At 35.7% G+C, this 15,317-nt stretch overlaps 1 protein-coding gene across 2 annotated transcripts in view; it reads right to left on the reverse strand.

Annotated features, from left to right (window-relative positions):
* SPINK5 (serine peptidase inhibitor, Kazal type 5) overlaps positions 1-15,317 on the reverse strand; it is a 77,474-nt gene that overhangs the window by 31,815 nt on the left and 30,342 nt on the right. For both annotated transcript variants that reach the window (XM_003266606.4, XM_003266605.4), the window contains exons 10-18: positions 14,271-14,358; positions 12,232-12,359; positions 10,888-10,969; positions 9,291-9,418; positions 8,443-8,521; positions 7,983-8,110; positions 4,316-4,364; positions 2,151-2,278; positions 475-559 (exon numbers count right to left, since the gene is read on the reverse strand). In XM_003266606.4, coding sequence (XP_003266654.2) covers positions 475-559; positions 2,151-2,278; positions 4,316-4,364; positions 7,983-8,110; positions 8,443-8,521; positions 9,291-9,418; positions 10,888-10,969; positions 12,232-12,359; positions 14,271-14,358 — 895 coding nt within the window. The remainder of the gene's footprint in view (positions 1-474; positions 560-2,150; positions 2,279-4,315; positions 4,365-7,982; positions 8,111-8,442; positions 8,522-9,290; positions 9,419-10,887; positions 10,970-12,231; positions 12,360-14,270; positions 14,359-15,317) is intronic.

The following is a 15,317-nucleotide window of genomic DNA, read 5'->3' on the forward strand; positions in this document are numbered from 1 at the left end:
GTTTTCACTATCATGTGAGATGTTAAAGAGTGCAAACTCAAGGCTCAGAGATGCTTTTATCTCCTCAAAATCTCACAGATAATTAAGTGGGATAAAAACCTCGTTGTTGCTGTTTTTAAGGTAAATATTCATATTCAAAAATGTACTTGAGAAAAATCTGCACATCTGTCTCTATTAGTCTGCATTCAGACAGTAAGATAACAATCTATATATACTTCTTTCTTAGGTAATATAATTGACACAATCAGGGGAGAAAATGGTGATTGATCTCTCTACTGAACGCGCAATTAATAGATTTAGTGTGAATAAATTGAATAAAGAAAGGGGAGTACTCTCGTATATGGGGATCCAAACACATTTTCCCAGTTTGCAAAGTCACTAAGAATACTGGAATGAGGAGGAGGGAATAGGAGCCCTCCCTAGGGAGAGTGATCATTGAATATTTATGTGTCTCTGATGATCTCAAACAACTACCTGAACTGCTTCTCTCTTAACTTTTTCAGCCTCAACTTTCCCTTTTTCTTCTTTATTATTTTTCTTCTCTTCTTCTTCGAGTTTGCTGTAATAGAAAAATAAGATACACGCTGAATATGATTCCCTACTCTTTTTGGTAGTACATTTTTAAAAGGAATCAGGATCTTCCAAACCAATAGTCAGATTCAGTCTTCAATACAAATTTATCTAGTCTGAGAGGTGCTTTTGCTTTGACCAATAGTACAGATAAATTTAGCTGTTTACATTCCCCCTCTAAACAAGAATAATCATAAAACAAGCATGCATCTTTATCAGTCTGTGGCCCTCAGGTGATCTTATTTTTTGTAGGTCGTTAATTTTAATTAACATTCTGAATAAAGCTACAATTGTCTTGATTTTATTTTACTGGTTACACTTTTCCTCTCCAAGTAACTACCATATCAGTGATAAAAGCAAAGGGTGATGCTAAGTCAGATGATTGGGCTCAAAATCATAATAAACCATGTTTTACTTTAAACTAAAAATTTTAAATATTATTTCAATGGAACTAATATTGAAGTTGAAATTCAAGGTTTGGACTGCAGTAGTGATTTAAGTCCAGTTAGATTCAAATGCTAATTTTTGGGGGTCGAACACAAGCCTAATATTCTGGTATTCTTGCCATTTTCTACTGACATACAGCATGTTAATGCTGGAAAATCCTTAGCATTTACTACATTTAGTCATTACCACAACACCAGCAAATTGAACGGGTGAGAGAAAAACCCTGGCTTCTTGAATTTCAGGCCACTTTTCTTCTAGTGCTCTACTCTGTCAACCTCTCCTTTTAGGGAATTGTATGCATCCACTTAAGGTTGGATCAAGACATGTGAAAGTTAGGAGACATTAACTTTGCACCTCAGCAGGTATTATTTAAATAAGTATTTTTCTGGGCATTTGTTTTAGGATTAAGTTCAGGAGCAGATTAAGAGCCTAAAAAGGAGGAGAATTAGAAGTGATAATAATTAACTTCTATATTGTCCCACACGATGGAGCTGTGGTCACAGGCTTACCTACACCACTCAGCAAAACAAAGGCCTTAGAAGGCCGTGAACCTGGCTTAACAAGGAGACATTTTAGTAAACACTTAGGGCATGAGCCTGTTTCCTAAAGTTTTTACTCTACACTAAGCCACTTATGAATGTTTGCGTTATACAGTAATGTCCTTGAAAGGATAAATAACAATCCTCCCTATTCCATTTATTGTTCAGGCTATTTTAATAGTCTTTATGTACTGACCCCACAGACCTCCATCCAGCTGGCTTCTCCTTAGCTCCTATCTGAATAGACTAACAAATCATAAAATGTCAGGAGTGGGAAAGACATCAAAAAGATCATCCAATCCAAATCATGAAACTTCTGCTCTCTCTTTTTTACAAATGAAGATTATCAAGTGTTTAAAAAAAGCATTAAATTGAGCCTTTTCCCTTGACTTAATTGGAAAATAGAAGGATAATTGAATAAATAATAGTATTGTCACTATATGATTCAATATTACTTAATGTCTTATCCATCTGCTTGTAAACCTTTCTAACATATAACTCACGGTCTATACTCTACACATGCATGAAGGATCTGAGCCTCAGGGGCGATCATGGATGAAGAAATTCAGTGGGAGAGATGGGGTGGACACTCACAACATACTGGCACACATGGCACACTTGTTTCCATGCATTTTGCCATCTGGGCCACGGACAGGATTATGCTCCCTGGTGCATATAAGTGTTCCATTCCTCACTTGGTCCTGAAATTCACTGCAGATTTCCTGGGAAATGAAGAAAATATTTTCTCAGAGTAGTTTTCTATCCTTCCTGCATCTTTTCCTATTATGCGGAATACGTAACGTAGAGTAAAAAGTAAAAAGAAAAGTGATAACACGTAGTAGTAAATCAGTAAGTATTTACAAAGCTTCCGTCATCAACTCAGAATTGTCCTGGCATTATAGCAGATCTGAAAATATTTATCATCAAAAACATACGTGTGTGTTGTGTTGCATACCATGGTCTATAAAAGCTAGGCAAGATCAGAGGTGGGAAGATTCCATAGGCAGGCTTAGATGAGAAGCCTTTCTGGAGGAAATGAGAATATTGCTTACCTGTGATTTGTCTTTAGGGGTCTGAGAAAGAAGAGAAAAAACATGCTTAACCTAAGAAATAAATACATATTTTGTCCAGGTATGGTGGCTCACACCTATAATTCCAACACTTTAGGAGGCCACCGCAAGAGTGCTTGAGCCCAGGAGTTCAAGACAAGCCTGGACACAATAGCAAAACTCTGTGTCTACAGAAAAATTCAAAATAAAAAAATAAAATAAATTGCCAGGCATGGTGGTGTGTGCCTGTAGTCCCAGCTACTTGGGAGGTTTAGGTGGGAGGATCACTTGAGCCCAGGAGTTCGAAGTTGTAGTGAGCTTCGATCGCACCACTACACTACAGCCTGGGCAACAAAGTAAGACCTGACTCAAAAATAAATAAGTAAATAAATAAATTTAAAAAGACATATCTTTATAAATAGAGAAGAGAATAAGTCCGATTCCTGGAGCAACTAACATATTTCTGGGAGTAAATTGATTTAAAAAAATTAAAAACTAGGAATGGGAGATGTGGATTTGAAGCAAGGGGGTAACAATAGGAGTGAAGAGAAGGAGGAATATGTTAATACCACTGGAAATATCTAAGAGGATTTGGCAGCTGATCAAACATAATGGATGAAAACACATTTTCATTCTAAATGATCAATGAAAACACAGTTTCACCTAGTAGAAACACTTATTTAAAAAAAAAAATGAGTCAGTAAGAAGGTAAATTTTAAACTGTGTCAACTTTTCCCCAAGTAATGATGAGGTTTGTACTGTTGTGGTTATTGTTAAGAAATAGAATAAACAGGCCAGGTGCAGTGGCTCACACCTGTAATCCTAGCACTTTGGGAGGCCAAGGTGAGTGAGTCATTTGAGGTCAGGAGTTTGAGACCAGCCTGGTCAACATGGTGAAACCCCGTTTCTACTAAAAATAAAAAAAAAAAAAATTAGCCAGGCATTGTGGCACGTGCCTGTAATCCCAGCTACTAGAGAGGCTGAGGCAGGAGAATCATTTGAACCCGGGAGGCAGAGGTTGCAGTGAGCCGAGATCTGTGCCACTGCACTCTAGCCTGGGCAACAGAGAGAGACTCCATCTCAAAAAAACAAAAAGAAAGAAAGATAAATCTTGTATGTAGCTATTATATGAGAATAATTCAACATCTCCACACAGATAAATTTGACTCTGCTATGTATAAAATTATAAAAGCATGGAGAGTGGACTAAAAATAACTGGAAAGTCAGAGGCCCTACTTAATAATCTTAATTGGGTGCAAGAAAACTACCACTTGCTCCATAGCTAGGTGGTGACAAAGCTCAAATATGATAATATATGTGCTTTCGTTTTGTAAATTGGAATGATTGAGATCTTATACTCTGTATTTGAAATAACAGAGATATGAATAATGTAAATTGAAATTAGTAAATGGCATAAGTTAATACTCTAACAACAGAAATCTAATAAAAGCCAAATATGGGGAAAATTCCTTACAAAAAGTTAACATTCCACTTTTTATGAAATAAACCTTAAAATTTGAATAATTATGAAATAAAATTGGTACTCTGGACACTTCTAATCAAGACCCTTTTTGTTCAGGTTAAAAATGTTCTTCATTTATTTCAGGCATGAAAATTAAACAGAAAACATTTATTCTAATGGGATAAGTAAAGAATTATAAAGAAATGAAAAATGTCAGGGCACAGCATCAGCATTCCTGAGAATATTACCTTTGCAGCTTCTCTTTTAGCCTTCGCTCTTGCTCTTTCTTCTTGTTGACTGTAAGAAACCGAAAAGAAAAAGAAAGAAGAAATGGATCTTTTTTTTTTTTTTTTCTTTTTTGAGACGGAGTCTCTCTCTGTCACCCAGGCTGGAATGCACTGCAAGCTCTGCCTCCCGGATTCACGCCGTTCTCCTGCCTCAGCCTCCTGAGTAGCTGGGACTACAGGTGCCCGCCACCACGCCTGGCTAATTTTTTGTATTTTTAGTAGAGACGAGGTTTCACCGTGTTAGCCAGGATGGTCTCCATCTCCTGACCTCGTCATCCGCCTGCCTCGGCCTCCCAAAGTGCTGGGATTACAGGCATGAGCCACCACGCCTGGCCTATTATTAGGACTTTTTAATTCAATATTATATGAAAAGAATATTTTCATCTTTTGAAATTTGCTTTTTCCTACATTGTTTAAATTTATAAATATTCATGTGTGCAGTTGTTCATTTAGTTTCATTGATGAATAATATCACATCAATGAATAATATCCCAATGTGTGACTATATCCTAATTTCATTACTCTTTTGTTGATGGACATTTGGTTTGCTTACAAATTTATGATGTTAAGAGCAGAGCTGGTAGAAATATTCTTATACATGTTTTTTGATGCACATGAACAAGAGTTTCTCTTAGGTATATATCTAAGAGTAGAGTTGCTATGCTACAATGTGTGTGAATTTTCTCTACTAGAAGACAATCTCGGCTCACTGCAACCTCCACCTCCCAGGTTCAAGCAATTCTCCTGCCTCAGCCTTCCGAGTAGCTAGGATTACAGGCACATGCCACCATGCCCAGCTAATTTTTTTGTATTTTTAGTAGAGATGGAGTTTCACCATGCTGGCCAGGCTGGTCTTGAACTCCTGACCTCATGATCTGCCCACTTCAGCCTCCAAAAGTGCTGGGATTACAGGTGTGAGCCACCGTGCCAGGCCGGAAATGGATCTTAATATAGTAGAATAGATCCTTAGCTTTCATAGCTTGATCATTTATTGTTTTGACTATTCTCAAACACTGCCAAATATCCACCCATAGTAGTTTATACTTTTATTAGACAATAAACAATTATGACTCACTCTACCTCAAGAGAATGGTGTGCAAGAGAAAGCCCCTGAATTAGGGAGTAAACCTGTTTAACTTCCCAGTATATGTACTGCAATAGTACTCTCTTATTTGCTGATTCTTTTGCATGTGTGATTACTCTTTATGGAGAGGTAATATTTATCTTCTGAGAGGCAGTATAGCATGGTGGTTAAGAGGAAAGACTCTGGAGCCAAATTCTGTAAGGTAGACAAGAAGTACCTTAACCTCTCTGTGCCTTCCTCATCTTTAAGTGTGTGTTTAGGAGGAATAGAAGGGGTAATAAAAGTACCTTTCTTATTGGAATGTTAAAGGCATTAAATGAGTTGTTACATGTAAAGCAATTAGAACAGTACCTGGTACAAAATAAAATAATTGATATAATTGTTATAAGAGATTGACATAATCATTATTGTCATTATTGAAAGGAAACTTTCCTTCCAAAACTAGGCGTATGATGGAAATGAAGTGAAAGTGATAGCTGTTACATTTTGGATAACTAACAGTGTTGCAAATTGAGCTTGGTGGATTGGATCTACAGCATAATTGGATATATAACACAAATAGTTCAAAATGTAGAAAAAATTACATAATTTGTGAAAATGTTTTAATGTGTCCCAGTCAACAAAAGACTTGCACATAGATCAAACTAAAACTTTTTTAAAAATTGAAAAGACTGTTTTCACATGGTATGAAAGTGTGGAAAAACTAACTATGGAAGGTAGAATAATTCTCAAAAAAATCAATCACCTTTGTTAACATATCTATAAAACATGAGGTGATAAAGGTTATTTCTTTTCAATAAAGAATTTATATACTTATGAAATAAACTGCCTAAAATAGATTCAAAATTATAGGATTGTTCATACGTCTTTATATGAAAACCGATCTAACCTTTATCACGAGTCTAAGTTGACTAAAACATTTAAGCAGCATTTTCTTTCCCCAGTGGAAAATTGTCAGAGGAGGCAGCAAAGATGACCACTAAGTGGCAGAATTGCTACTGAAAGATTATTGTAAGGGAGAACAAAAAACAGGTTGAAAGGCTTTGTTAAGTGATTATACCCCACAACAAGAAATATATTAACTTTTTCTTCATCTATAAGTCCCATATCCTGTCCTGACTTTTCCATCATTCTCAACTGTTCTGGGCCTTAGTTTTGTTTTTTGTTTTTGCTTTTTATCTGTTTTCATCTATTTCACATGGTTGTTGTGAAGATTAAATGAGATTAGGTAACAAAGCTCTTAGCAAGTGTCATATAATTATACGCGTTCAACAAACGTTTGTTGTGATAATTATATGGTCATAATCTTAACTTTCCTTCTAATAGATTTTTAGTGCTCCAAGCCTCAAATACTATGAGAAAATATGCTGGATTATATTGCTTTCTATATGAGAAGACTAAATAAATTAAGTCCTTTCTAAGATTCTTGGCACATGGGAAATAAAATGGGGTTTTTTTAGTCAAAAATCAAGAGTTTAAGAAAAGCCTAGTCACGTTTTTGAAGGGCCGGCCGTACCATGACATTCATCCTAAAGACTTATTTTAGGCACCCTATAAATAGGCTCCCAACTCCTACATAATAAAATCTCCATTCTTGTCTTTCTCTGCTTTATTACAAAGTCAGTCTTCATCATGAGCCCAAATCTTTCTTCCTATAGCTCTTTTCCATTTTAATTATATTCCTTAAAATCACATAGAATAAGTAGGAAGAAAGATAGTGAACAAAAAAAATCTCATAAATTTTCCATGCATTGTAATATTTTATGTGTAATCATATGTATTTCCTATTTCATCTGATAATGTTTTCATAAAACTAAAAGCAATTAGTATAATTGTCATGAAGTACTCTTCTCTGGGTGAATGATTCTAGGTCACTTTTTAAATCTCATAGAAGAAATTATTCTGCACCTCACTTTTTTAAGTTGTGTTCTTACTTGACAAATAATAATTGTACATATTAATTGAATTCAGTGTGATGTTTTGGTATATGTATACATTGTGATGATTAAATCAAGCAATTTACATAGTTGTCTCATGATACTTATCTTTTTTGGGAAGGTGTAAGGACATTTATAATTTACTTTTTTAATATTTTTGAAATATATAATACATTATTATTAACTGTAGTCACCATGCTGTCCAATACATCCCATAAACTTATGCCTCCTGCTTAACTAAAACTTTGCACCCTTTGATTAACATTTCCTCATTCCCAACCCTCATCCTTCCCTACTCCCATTCTCTTGTAAGCACTATCCTACTCTCTCCTATGAGTTAGCTTTCCTTAGATCCCACATATAAGAGAGATCACACATTATATGTTTTTCTGTGTCTGGCTTATTCTGCATCTCTTTATATCATAATAGAAAGCCCTCCACTTGTTTTATTGTTGCTGTTCTTTGTTTTTAGTCCATTTAAATATGACACCCAAAACTGAATGCTACACTGAAGAAGAAAATGCATTATTCACAATCATTTGAAAACTTGCCGTGGAAATTCCCACTGCTTAATCCTCAGATGCTATGGGGCTACTGCTCTACTCACAAGAAGGCCTCACACATGGAGCAGGTGTTGCCATGCATTTTCCCATCTGGGCCCTGGATGGGGTCATTCTCTCTGGTGCAAAAAAGCCGTCCGTTGTTCCTGGATTTGCGGTATTCACCACACAACTTCTGTGAAATTGAGGCGGGAAGTTGAAAATGTTGAACATAGGTTGAATCAGATTGCAAAAATAGCTAAAGCTTGTAATTTTTTTCTTAAATGGGGATTAGCAATTGACTTATTTTAGAATGATTAACTTTGAAGGCATGGATTTTTTAAGTGATAAAAAAATGAACCCATCAACCAAGAAATAGTCACATATGTGCACACATGCAAACACACATGAAAACACAAACTGTACAATTGTTTCATACAGTTTTTAAGGAACGTATGTGTTCCCTGAACATGATCTGTGGATCCTCCGAGCCATATCCCTCTGAGTTGTTGGAGGGCATACACTCACCTCAAAGGAAGCTGTACTCTTAGATTGTCTTTTGTTTCCTGATTCGCCTTCCTTTTTTTTCTTTTCTTCTTCTGCTTGGCTAAAAAAGGATGGTTAAGAAGAGATAAGTAAAAATCATAGAATCTGCATATTAGAAGTGATCTCAAATGTAATTTAATTTTACAGTTAACAACGATTAAATTCTTTTAATGTGATGTGCCTAACCCTGTGCTTACACTGTGAAATCCTCACAATTGCATTACAAAACTACTATTATAGCCCCAATGTACAAATAAACTGACAGACGGGATGCATAACTCACCTGAAGATGTAGAAATAATAAGTACAGACTTGGGATTTAAACCCTAGCCCAGAGGTTTTCTAAATTTCCAATGCTCCTTACTGTATCTCTAATGACTCTCAAGCTTTTGCTTTAATCTGCCTGTAAAGTCTGTACTTATATCATCCTTGGAATTCCATGGTAAATCATCCATCTTTGAAATCCTCAAACTGTTAGGAAGTTCTTCCTGGCATCCAGTTGGAACCTGTCTTCCAGGGCTTTCATCCATTGGCCCATTGGCCTCACTTTTAATCATGGAGATAAGCTAGAACTTGTCCTGTTTCCATACTTAAAAAACAAAACTACTTGAATATTTCAAGATTATGACTTTCTCCTTGCTTAAGTGTGAAGTCTTAACAATCTTCAAAGGACACGGATTTTCAAGTACATGTCTCCAATCAGACAGTTTCTCTAAATATGCTTTAATTCTTTCATTTTTATGTTGAAGTGGCCCTCCCATAATTGAACATGGAAATGAAATAGAAAGAACAAAATCATTCCTCATGTTCCCAGCTGCGGGGCTACTCACAAGAAGACCTCACACATGGAGCAGGTGTTGCCGTGCACTCTCCCATCTGGGCCCTGGATAGGATCATTCTCTCTGGTGCAAGCAAGTTTTCCATTCCTCACAAGCTTTCGATATTCACTGCAAAGCTCCTGCCAAGACAGAAGAAGTAAGTTGGCTATATATTTCATTTCTACTTAAAGCAGAAGGTTCAAACATCTGTATTGGCAGAAACTAATGTGATATCTCCTTGAGCTGAGGATTTTAATTGTGTTTTTCTCAAATGTAAAATTCAATTCAACAACAAGAAAAACATCATATGATAAGAGATAGGAAAAAATAAAACATAGCATGATGTCCTGATATAATACAAGCAATATATAAGCAAATTCTACTATAATCTAAGCAGAATAAAATAAGTACAAACATACAGGGTATAAGAAAATCTGCGGGCCGGGTGCGGTGGCTCACGTTTGTAATCCCAGCACTTTGGGAGGCCGAGGCGGGCAGATCACGAGGTCAGGAGATCGAGACCACGGTGAAACTCCGTCTCTACTAAAAATACAAAAAAATTAGCCGGGCGTGGTGGCGGGCGCCTGTAGTCCCAGCTACTTGGAGAGGCTGAGGCAGGAGAATGGCGTGAACCCGGGAGGCGGAGCTTGCAGTGAGCCGAGATCGCGCCACTGCACTCCAACCTGGGTGACAGAGCGAGACTCCGTCTCAAAAAAAAAAAAAAAAAAAAAAAAAAAAGAAAATCTGCGAACTTAAAGGTTGGAACCATGAAATCTGACTGTGGAAATCAGGGAAGGTGTCAGGGAGCAAGAACAATTTAGGTGAGACTGTGGAAGTGTAAATAGGATTTGACTGGGCAAAAAAAAATGAATTGGGAAATATGCACACAGGTTTATGAAAATAAAACTAGCTGAAAAACACAGGTAGGAAAATACATGGCACATAGCAGAGCATGATTTTCTGAATGGAGATAAGGATACAAATAAGAGGGGAGATAACGGGATTAAAGCACATCCTGTATTTGATGATGAGCTGCTTGTGGGTTTTAAGCAGAGCAATATTATGATCTTATTTACATTTTGAAACATTACTCCAGCTATGTTAGGGAGACTGGTTGGGCAAGGGAAAAGATAGAATCCAGAGTGAAAATTAGGAGACTTTTATCATCAAAACCATTGGTGATGATAACTGAGCTAAGGCTTTGGAAACTAATATTGTAATATTTCAGGGATAAAAATCATGCTTTGGGGGGAATCAAAGTATTTTTATCTCAAATTGGACGTGAAATATCAGAAACTCATATGTAGAAAGCATACATGTAGAATTTCTCTGGAAAGTAGTTAGCAAAAGCTTCTAGTCTATAAGTAATAAAATTAGAAGTAGAACTCAGTTTTTCAGCTTTTAAACAATTTTTTTTTTTTTTGCAGAGTTAGTTTTGAATCAGCAAGAACAGATCAATCTTCCCCTATAATTCATCTCAATACCATCCCCAGATTGAAGAGTTAAGATATTCTGGGGATTTCTGCAGGGCAAAATCTCACCCTTTAGGCTCTTAAAATTTGTTCAAATTATAGCACCAAATAGGATTTATTGGATGGATTCCACTCACTGCATATGAGGTTGCTTTTCCAGATTCTCTTTTATTTCTAGCTTGTGCTTCAGCCTTTTTCTTTTCTTCATTTTCTGCTTGGCTGAATAAGAGAGAAAAAGAAGCAGATCCATTAGGAACAAACACATGCCACAATTTCTCCACATCCTTGCACTGTTAACTGTTCTCCCTCCTTAGAGTGGAACAATTTTGTCCCTTTATCACTGCATATCAATGAGAAGCAACAAAATACCCTCCAGGATAGTATAGTGCTATGATTTCTTCATAATGTCTGTTTAACGTTGAAAGAAAGACAGCAATAGTGGATCTGGGAAACTCGCTTTCTGTAAATTAGCTTTCTTGCCTATAGTGAGAAAAGGAGCATCATCAATGTTCATAACAGAGGCACCAAAACTAAAATCACCGTGGCATAACCTGAAGGCTAAAAGTGGCCTTAACAAAGCACATCTACTCATCCCCTTGTTAATCAGAGAAGATGAGAGGTAGAGGGGGCCTTTGCTACATCTCAGGATATGACTACAACCAAGGTCTCCTCCCTCAAGACCATGGTCTATCTACCACACCATGTGTACCTTAGCTTTGCTTTGAACTTAAATATTTTGCTTACTCATAGCTGTTTCATCTAAAGGACAAGATGTAAAAAACAAAAAACAAAAAACAAAAAAAAAACACAATAATTTCCATATACTGATAAAACAAATAAGCCTAAATTTGCTTTGTACAATGGAATTGCACAGTATGTACAGTTAACTGATGATATTTCAACCATATGTAGTTGTCAATCAAAACAAAAAAAGTCATAGATTCTAAATATAAGCTAAATACTTAATTTGAGCTCAGCCAAATAAAGTGAGAGCTATCATAAATTTTGAAAGAAAACTGTGCATTCTAACTTATTGAGAAATGTTACATTACATAAAATAATACCCATTGTAATTTTATAGGAGTTTAGGGTTGCTTCATGGGAAATTTGACTTTAATCCATTTCTACATTAAGCGCCACCTTTGGACTCTTAACTCCCATGGAAGATGAGATACCTATAAATTGCTAAAACAGGCTAATATGTGAAGTTTGAGGAGCAAGGGGGCATCTAATACTTGCACAAGTTCATGTTTGTCAGGACATTCCAATGCTAAAAGAGGGAGTGTCAGAGGAACAAGGCGTCTTAAAATAAATAACTCTAGGTACTTACTCCCAGATCTATTACTGATATTTTCCATGTAACGTATTCAACTCACTTCCCTGTCTTGAGCCACAGTTTCCCCATCTATGAAACAAGCTGTTTCTATTAAATTACCTGCAAAATCCCTTCTTTCTTTGACATTCTAAAACTCTATACTCACAAGTAGGCTTCACACATGGAACACAAGTTGCCATGCATTTTCCCATCTGGACCACGAATAGGGTCATTTTCTCTGGTGCAGAAAAGTATTCCGTTCTTTGCCTGATTCTGATATTCACTGCAGAGTTTCTGAATAATGAATATGAAATAGTTTAGATATAGTTCTGTTTTCTGTGTATGAATGTTAAATGTTATTTTACAAAGAAATTGAAAAAGAGAAATTAAGGATGAAAAATAAAACTTTTAATATTTAGGACCATCAAAAAATTGTGATATTTCTCTCCTTATAATATCCATTTACATCTTCAATGAATGCTTAAGTTAGGAATATATAAATAGAAATATGATTTATTTATATTTATGTTCTTCATCAGTCAAATGGAAAAGATAAGTAATTGCAATATAAAAAACTAAGAAATATAACACTATTCTGAATTAAGTGTGTACAAGTACAATGAAAAGAATAATTCATGGAAGTTCAGGGAACTTATGTCTAAGTTCTATCTTGAGAATATATTCAGGAACATAATGTGGTAAAAAGGCCATCGAAGAGGAATTAAATGGACAAACACACAGAGGCGTGAAAGAACATGTTATTTTGAGGTAATCTAACATATTTATGAATATAGTGGCTAAATAATTAGTTGGATAAAGAGAAGAATATTTGGGAAATGGTCAAAAGGAGACCTTGAAAATCAAAGACCACTAAACTTTGAAAGGAATTTGGATATTACTTTTAGGCAATGGGAAAATTAGAAATGTTTATAGTAGAAAATGGCAAAATCAAATCTTTGTTTTACAAAGGTTATCAACCAGATGTGTGGAGGATTTGATTGACTAGGGACTGAAGTTAGAACAGTAATTATATTATAAAAAAAGAGAGACAGGGAGGAAAAGAGAAAAAAGAATAGAGAGATAGAAGAAAAAGAAAAAGGAGAAAGGAAAGGAAGAAAGGGAAGGAAGGAGAAAAATTGGAAATAAATGATAAAATAGTAGTTGACAGATATTTGAGTATTAAAATTAAAAGGACTGGTAACCTAGACTGAGGGGAAGAAAGCAGTTCAAAATGAGGCTTAGGCTAGGTGTAGTGGCTCGTGCCTGTAATCTTAGCACTTTGGAAAGCTGAGGTGGGAGGATAGCTTGAGAGTGGGAGGTCAAGGCTGCAGTGAGCCATGATCCCACCACTACACTCCAGCTTGGGTGACAGAGAAAAAAAAAAAGAAAAAGAAAAAGAAAAAGAAAGAAAATGGAGTTACACGGGCAGAAGGTGGCCTGATGGAGTGGCTTACTTAGGAGAACTGTTGACTGCACATCATAGAAGTCTGGAAAACTGTAAGAAATAAGTTAAGGTTTCTATAAGAAGTGAAATGGTCTGAATATACTCTAGAATATCTTCAAACATTGGAATTTTATAGCATCGCTGACTCATGGAACCATAGTTTTTGTTTTCCTATTCTATGAAATATGAAAACAACATGGAGGATGAATTAAATCTTGAAGATTGAGAAAGATGGAGACCAACAGTGTACAGACCAGGTACGATGCCAATACATCAATGCAAAAGAAAACTATTAAGTGTCTGAGCTAAGAGGGTAGCAGTAGAAAAACAGGCAGGTGACTAGTGAAAAGATGCTTAGAAAGCAGAGCACAGTATAATTTAAAAGGAAGCACATTACAATTCAACATTGATATTGTTTTCGAAATAAATACCTTCACAATAGCTACCACACATTGAAGACTACATATCACACTTTGAATTCAGACAATGTTTTGATATTTCACCTTCATTTAGGAGTGCAAAACTATATTATTAATGTGACTTGATTAATTTCCTCCATATACAGTTAGAAATTGTAATGCCATAATTTTTTAATCTAAGTTTCATAAAACAATAACTATAAATTAGTTTCCAGTAAACCTACTAGTAGTCTGGAAAATATTAAACAATATTGAAAGTGCATACTACGTAATATGCACTCTCTCACACACACACCCCACACACACACAAGTTGTAACTAGATTGATCAAACTGATTCTCACCACAATTTCTCTTTTAACTTTAGTTTTTTCTTCAGCTTTTCCCAAATTTTGATCTGTTTTACTGTTTTCCTCTGAAAAACGCCGCTTGCTGGAAAAAGTAAAATAAATGAGTAGAGATGCTTCCGATCTTCATGTTACAAAACAGTCATTAGGTACAGATGGAAAAATATCTAAGTTGTCCTGAGTTTTAGTACAAACACTTTAAAAACACCTCAAATCCCCAAAAAGACCCTTTAATTTCACCTTTATACCATTTCCTTCCACTAAATGATCTTTTTTCTCATCTCTCTTTCTTAAAAGAAATTTAAAACTCTTCAGTTTAAATTCTACCTTTTTGAAGAAGACGTTCCAGTTCCCAAATACAAATGAGCTCTACGTCTATTGCTGTGTTTTTGTATCTGAATAGTCTTCTCTTATACTACATTTTTTATTCTATTTTGCAATATATAAATATGTGCACATGTCCATGGCTTATTTCTGCTACTGAACTTAAGCTCCTTGAGAGTGGGAGATCTTCATTCATATCTTCATTCGTTCATTTAGTGAGTAATTATGGCTTTTTGGGCAAGCGTTGGCTGGGCCCTGGGCATGCAGGAGTATATAATACAAACACATACTCTGCCCTCTTGTAGTTCTTGAGGCTGGTAGAAAAGACTGAAAGTCAACAAATACTTGGAGAAATAATTGTATTATTTCCAAGTGTGATGATGGTTAGAAAAGACAATTACTAAGGATTTTGAGAATTTAATTTCAATTAGGGAGGGACTTTAGGAGTTCTTATCCAAGGAAAGATAATCTGAAATGTAATCTACAAGAGGAGGGGACATCAGCTAGCCAAGACTGGGAGGAACTGGCATAGGACAGGACACAGGAAAGGGCTTGTAGAGCTAGAGAAGCCGAAAGTGTCATGTCATCTAAGACATTTTCATAAATGTAATAATTTGTATGTTGTGAGACTTGCCCTTCTCCCAAGGTCATATGTCCCAGATAAAAAGATAAGAGTAATCCAATTAATGTATAAACCTGAAGTATCTAAGAGTGTTCCAT

This window comes from Nomascus leucogenys, chromosome 2, assembly GCF_006542625.1.
Source record: "Nomascus leucogenys isolate Asia chromosome 2, Asia_NLE_v1, whole genome shotgun sequence".
NCBI lineage: Eukaryota > Metazoa > Chordata > Mammalia > Primates > Hylobatidae > Nomascus > Nomascus leucogenys.